Below are 4583 nucleotides of genomic sequence, written 5' to 3' on the forward strand. Positions count from 1 at the left end.
CGGGCCTGCGCCGCCTGAGGCCGGAGCTGCCCGGCGCTGCCCTCCCGTGGGTGTCCTGTGCCCTCCCTCAGTTCGGCCTGCCTTCCCCCGCCTGTCCCGGTCCCCCCTCAGCCCTTCCCGCCGGCGTTGGCCTCTGTGCCCCGTCCCCTCGCCATCGTCTGGCATTGACCTCACCGTGTGTTGCCGCACCCCGGTGCTCCCTGATTCCCCACCCCGCCTTCTGTGCCCCTCCGCACCCCTGCCGCATCAGGTACGCGCTCCATTCACCACCCTGTTGTCCCAAAAGCGGGGTTCGTTCACCCGGTGTGTGATACACCAATATACACACAGGGCGGAGGTGTTTCATTTCACGTCTGTGCAGAGTTGCGTGCTAGCGTGTTCCTTTCCCCACCTGTGCACGCTTCAGTCTGATCCCAGTCTTTGGCATCCACCCCCGAACCCTGTGCACCCTTTCCCCCCAAACAACTCGGGTGCAAACTTGGGGCAGGGAAGGGACTCTGCTCCCACCCAGTCCCTGGGAGTCTTCTCTGTTCTTGTCCCTGACTCTGCTGCTCTGCCCAGTGTCCCGCCTGCACTGTGAGAGTGAGTCCTTCAAGATGGACCTCATCCTAGATGTGAACATCCAGATCTACCCTGTGGACCTTGGTAAGCCCTCAGGCTGCTAGTCCAGAGCCTACCAGGCCTGAGCCAGTGTCAGCTTGGGTGAGCAAGGTTAGAGAGGCACGTGCTGGTGCTCGGAGGAGGGAGACTGAATTTGTTGTGAACAGGGAATGAGCTGTGTAAGACTTCCGTGGGCTCTTGTGCTGTACTCAGGTCACAGGAGGTTCTGAACACTCTCAGCATCCTGGGACTGAGCTGGAATCTGGTTTGCCTCACTATATTTGCCTGGGCTCATCTCTGGCCTGTTCTCCAGAGATGCTGTCTAGTGAAGCTGCCTTATCTGGTAGCAACCAAGCTGTAAAGCAGACCTTTTGAAATGAGCTTCTGTGGGTGAATATACTAAATGGGTGGGAAAAGAGAGTTTTACCGTTAATGAAGTACAGAAGGGCTGGAACTGGTACTGCAGCATCTCACGTACCTGCCCAGGGTCCAGCCAAGCCGTCTGGGGCTCTCCCCACGAATTTCTTGCTGTGTCCCGTGAAAACACGAGTGGTGGTACCCAGGTGGCTCTGGTCTCCTCCATGGTGGCGACCAATGTCTGTGGGGAATGGGGAGACAGAGGATTCAGTGTGATCTCTTCCTTGTTCCCCACAATCCTGTTGGAGGACTGAAGGCAGGGACAGGGTTTGTGCTAAACCTGCCAGGGCAGCTCCTTTCCACCACCCTGAGATCTGCCCTCTCCTCCCAGGGGACAAATTCCGCTTGGTCATCGCCAGCACCTTGTATGAGGACGGCACCCTGGATGATGGTGAATATAACCCCACGGACGACAGGCCATCCAGGTATGGAAGTGTAGCCAGAATGCACGTGGGGGTGGACAAAGGAAAAGGTGAAGTGCTGAGGGTCTGTGGGGTACCTTCTGCCAAAGGATGCTCAGCTGGGGGAACACCCAGATTTGACTCTTCACTGAACTCAGCCTTCCTGTTGCAGGGCAGACCAGTTTGAGTACGTGATGTACGGCAAGGTGTACAGGATTGAAGGAGATGAGACCTCCACGGAGGCAGCCACGCGCCTGTGAGTGCCTGTCAGCAGGAGTTGGGGGGGATGCGGTGCCCTGGGGTGATGTGGGGGAGGAACTGGGATCTCAGCCTGGGTCTCCTGTGAGATTCCCCGCTCTCAGTGCGCCTCTCCTCCCACGCCAGCTCTGCCTACGTGTCCTACGGGGGACTGCTCATGCGGCTGCAGGGAGATGCAAACAACCTGCATGGGTTTGAAGTGGACTCTCGAGTTTACCTGCTGATGAAGAAGCTGGCCTTCTAGGAGACCTCCTGCCTCTGTTAACTACCCCAGAGGTGTTCTGCTGGGGAGCAAACAGGAGCCCTGTGACCCCAAATCCTGCCCCAGCACCCATGCTGCCCTGTTCCTCTGGAGCTGGGGAGGAGGGAGCAGTCCCCCTCCTAATCCTGGTCTCTTCTGACTCCTGTTGGGATCCACAGCCACCTCTTGTATGGAGAGAGGCGCCTGACAGCCAAGTGGAGACTGTGCTGAGTGCTCTGCAGTCCTCCCTGCTGGGCATCTCCTCACTTCTGCCTTCCTGTGCTTCAAAAGCAGGCTCAGCCCTGGCCCTGGCGAGGAGCAGCTGGACTGGGACAGCCACCTGTCTGCCTTGGTGCTGGGGACCACTTCCTAAGGAGCCATGCTGAGGCAGGGCAGGCTTGTTCTTGATTAAACTAGGACTTGTTTTCTAGATCTGACTCTGCTGTCTGAGAGGTGAGGCTGGCAGGGAGCAGGTATGCCTGCATGGGGGGCAAAGGGGGCCCACACCACTTTCCCAAAGGATAGGCAGTCCAAACTTGCCTTCAGCTTTTCTCTGCCACCCCTCTGGGCACGGTGCCTGGTGTGGCGAGGGAGAGGCAGGTGGGTGCAGGGGGCAAAGAGTGGTAGCTCACGTCCCTGAGTGGGGGCCGATGCTCGCCAGCCAGTCTGCACTGCAGAGCTGGTGGAGCCGGGCACTGGGGAGAGACTCTGAGCACATCCCCGAGGGGCTGCCTCTTACCGAGGCCCCTGGGGGTGTCCAGTCCCCCTGCCAGGGCCGCAGCAAGGTTTGAAAAGGAGGATGCAAACGAATCTTTAGAAAAATAGTTCTTTAATTGTAAAGCATTCACAGTAGAGGTGCCTGCCTGAGTGGGAGCAAGGCCTGTGCCTGCTGGCACACGGGTGTTGCTGCTGTCTGCCTCCGTGGGCTGTGCGATCGCCTAAGGCTGGAGGAAGAGGAGCCAACCCTTTTTGTGCAGGCAGGTTCCTGGGCACCGAGAGCACAGCTCAGTGTCCGGCAGGATTGCCCTGACCTAGGATCGAGGGTGAACCCTGTGCGCAGCCTCACCGGGTCCTGCACCAAGGGTCCCTACCACCCCCCTGGCCTTGCTTGCACAAGTCCTTGGCCAGGTCATGGAAGAAGAAGCGCAGCTTGCCCTGCACCAGCTGTCGGTAGGTGAGGAAGATGCTGGTGATGTGGGTCTGCTCCTTGGAGCGTGGGGAGCAGCCCTGCTCCCAGGGTCCTGCCTGAAGGGCGAGAGTGGGACAAGAGGGGTGACAAATGCTGTTGTACCCAGCCCAGTGCAGCTGACACCTGTGCCAGGGTGCTCTGGCTCACTTGGGGAGGTCTCACCTCCCAGCTGAAGGTCTGCAGGAGCAGGAGGAAGAAGTTGGCGTGTTGGTAAAGCTGGCTCAGCTGCCTGGTCCCGCAATCCTCGGTCACCTGGCCCTGGGCCCCTGCCACAGCACCCACCAGCAGTGCCAAGTCACACAGGATCTCCTGCCACTTGGTCTCGTGCTGGGGGAGCAGGCAGTGAGTAGGCTGACCCCCGGGACTGATTCATTCCTATGCCCACCCTAGGTCTGGATGGGGTTTTCCACCCCCCTGTGCCACTAGGTACACCCACAAGAATCTTGTTTGGCATTTCTGGTGCCTGTGTGAACCCGGGGGTTCCTTCTCCAGCCCTGTGGGCACCCTGGTGCCAGCACTGTCCTCCCAGCCCCTCTCACCGGTTTGGATTTCCACTGCTGGAGGCTGAGGTCCACCAAGGGCAGCACCACAGTGTAGTTGAGTGCTGGCAGTGCCTGGCACTGGCCCTAGGGGGAAGAGGGGATGCTGAGGTGAGATACCAGGAGCTGTGCCTGTTCCAGGCCTTGGGTTTGGGGGGGGAACTGTATCCTCACCGCTCTGTTCTCCATGTCCTTGGCCTCCCTGATGTACTTCTGAATGAGTCTGTTGTCGCAGACCAGCTGTGTTGGGCCGGCATGGCCCTCTTCCATGTGCAGGAGGAAGGATGTGAGGAGGAGCAGTCCTGGGGGAGACAGGGTTACCTTGGGCACTGTGCCACCCTCCCTGGGCAGCTCCAGCCCAAGGCCATGCCTGCAGTGGCAAACCCTCACCCCAGCCCAGTGGTGACCTTGATGGCCCCGTGGTGGGGGCACAGGGGGAGGTCTAGGGGGGCTGAGGAGGGCCTGGCGCTGCCCTCCGGTCAGTCAGCACAGCTGCCTGGTGCTTGCTGGGGAGAACCGGTGTTTCTGTGCCGAGGGGGCCGCACAGCCATGTCTCTGCCAGGTTTTTTGGCTCTGCTCCAGGCTGGGCTGCAGACAGGGAGCAGAGCCACGCTCCCTGCGCAAACCGGGGCCAGCCCTCCCGATCTGTGCCAGGAGCAGCTCCGGGTGTCACGTGCGCTTCGGGGAATCCCTGCTTGTAGCATCCCGCAGCGTGCGTCTGCTCCTCGCTGCTGCTCCGGCCAAGGGCTTGCCTGCTGGCACTGCCTTCCCCAGCACCACTGGCATGCTGCTGGCCTGGGCACCTCTCAGCCGGGCGGCTGCTGTGCCTGATGACTGCCCATCCTGGCAACAGGCATCTCCTCTCCAAAGGCTGGCTGTGCATCTACCTGCCTCGGCACTACACCTGTCCCCAAAAGCCCTCGGCACAGCATCTTTCC

At 60.3% G+C, this 4583-nt stretch overlaps 2 protein-coding genes across 3 annotated transcripts in view; one reads left to right on the forward strand and one right to left on the reverse strand.

The window, feature by feature from the left end:
* The first annotated feature begins 558 nt into the window (after positions 1–558).
* On the forward strand, positions 559–1929 carry POLR2H (polymerase (RNA) II (DNA directed) polypeptide H). 2 transcript variants are annotated; one of them, XM_009710444.1, is made up of 4 exons: positions 559–645; positions 1349–1442; positions 1591–1674; positions 1803–1929. In XM_009710444.1, exons 1-4 carry the CDS (start codon positions 597–599, stop codon positions 1918–1920), a joined length of 345 nt encoding a protein of 114 aa, XP_009708746.1. In that variant the 5' UTR covers positions 559–596; the 3' UTR covers positions 1921–1929. The 2 variants fall into 2 exon arrangements, with proteins under 2 accessions (XP_009708746.1, XP_009708747.1); XM_009710445.1 differs by lacking the exon at positions 1591–1674 and having other exon boundaries at positions 570–645; positions 1803–1920.
* A 1050-nt stretch (positions 1930–2979) lies between these two features.
* The window catches only part of THPO (thrombopoietin), a 1829-nt gene continuing 225 nt past the window's right edge, over positions 2980–4583 (reverse strand). Inside the window, exons 2-5 of the mRNA XM_009710446.1 lie at positions 3820–3947; positions 3646–3732; positions 3269–3433; positions 2980–3162 (exon numbers count right to left, since the gene is read on the reverse strand). Coding sequence (XP_009708748.1) covers positions 2980–3162; positions 3269–3433; positions 3646–3732; positions 3820–3947 — 563 coding nt within the window. The remainder of the gene's footprint in view (positions 3163–3268; positions 3434–3645; positions 3733–3819; positions 3948–4583) is intronic.

The sequence above is a fragment of the Cariama cristata genome, unplaced genomic scaffold (genome assembly GCF_000690535.1).
Source record: "Cariama cristata isolate BGI_N322 unplaced genomic scaffold, ASM69053v1 scaffold28451, whole genome shotgun sequence".
In the NCBI taxonomy this organism is placed as follows: Eukaryota; Metazoa; Chordata; class Aves; order Cariamiformes; family Cariamidae; genus Cariama; species Cariama cristata.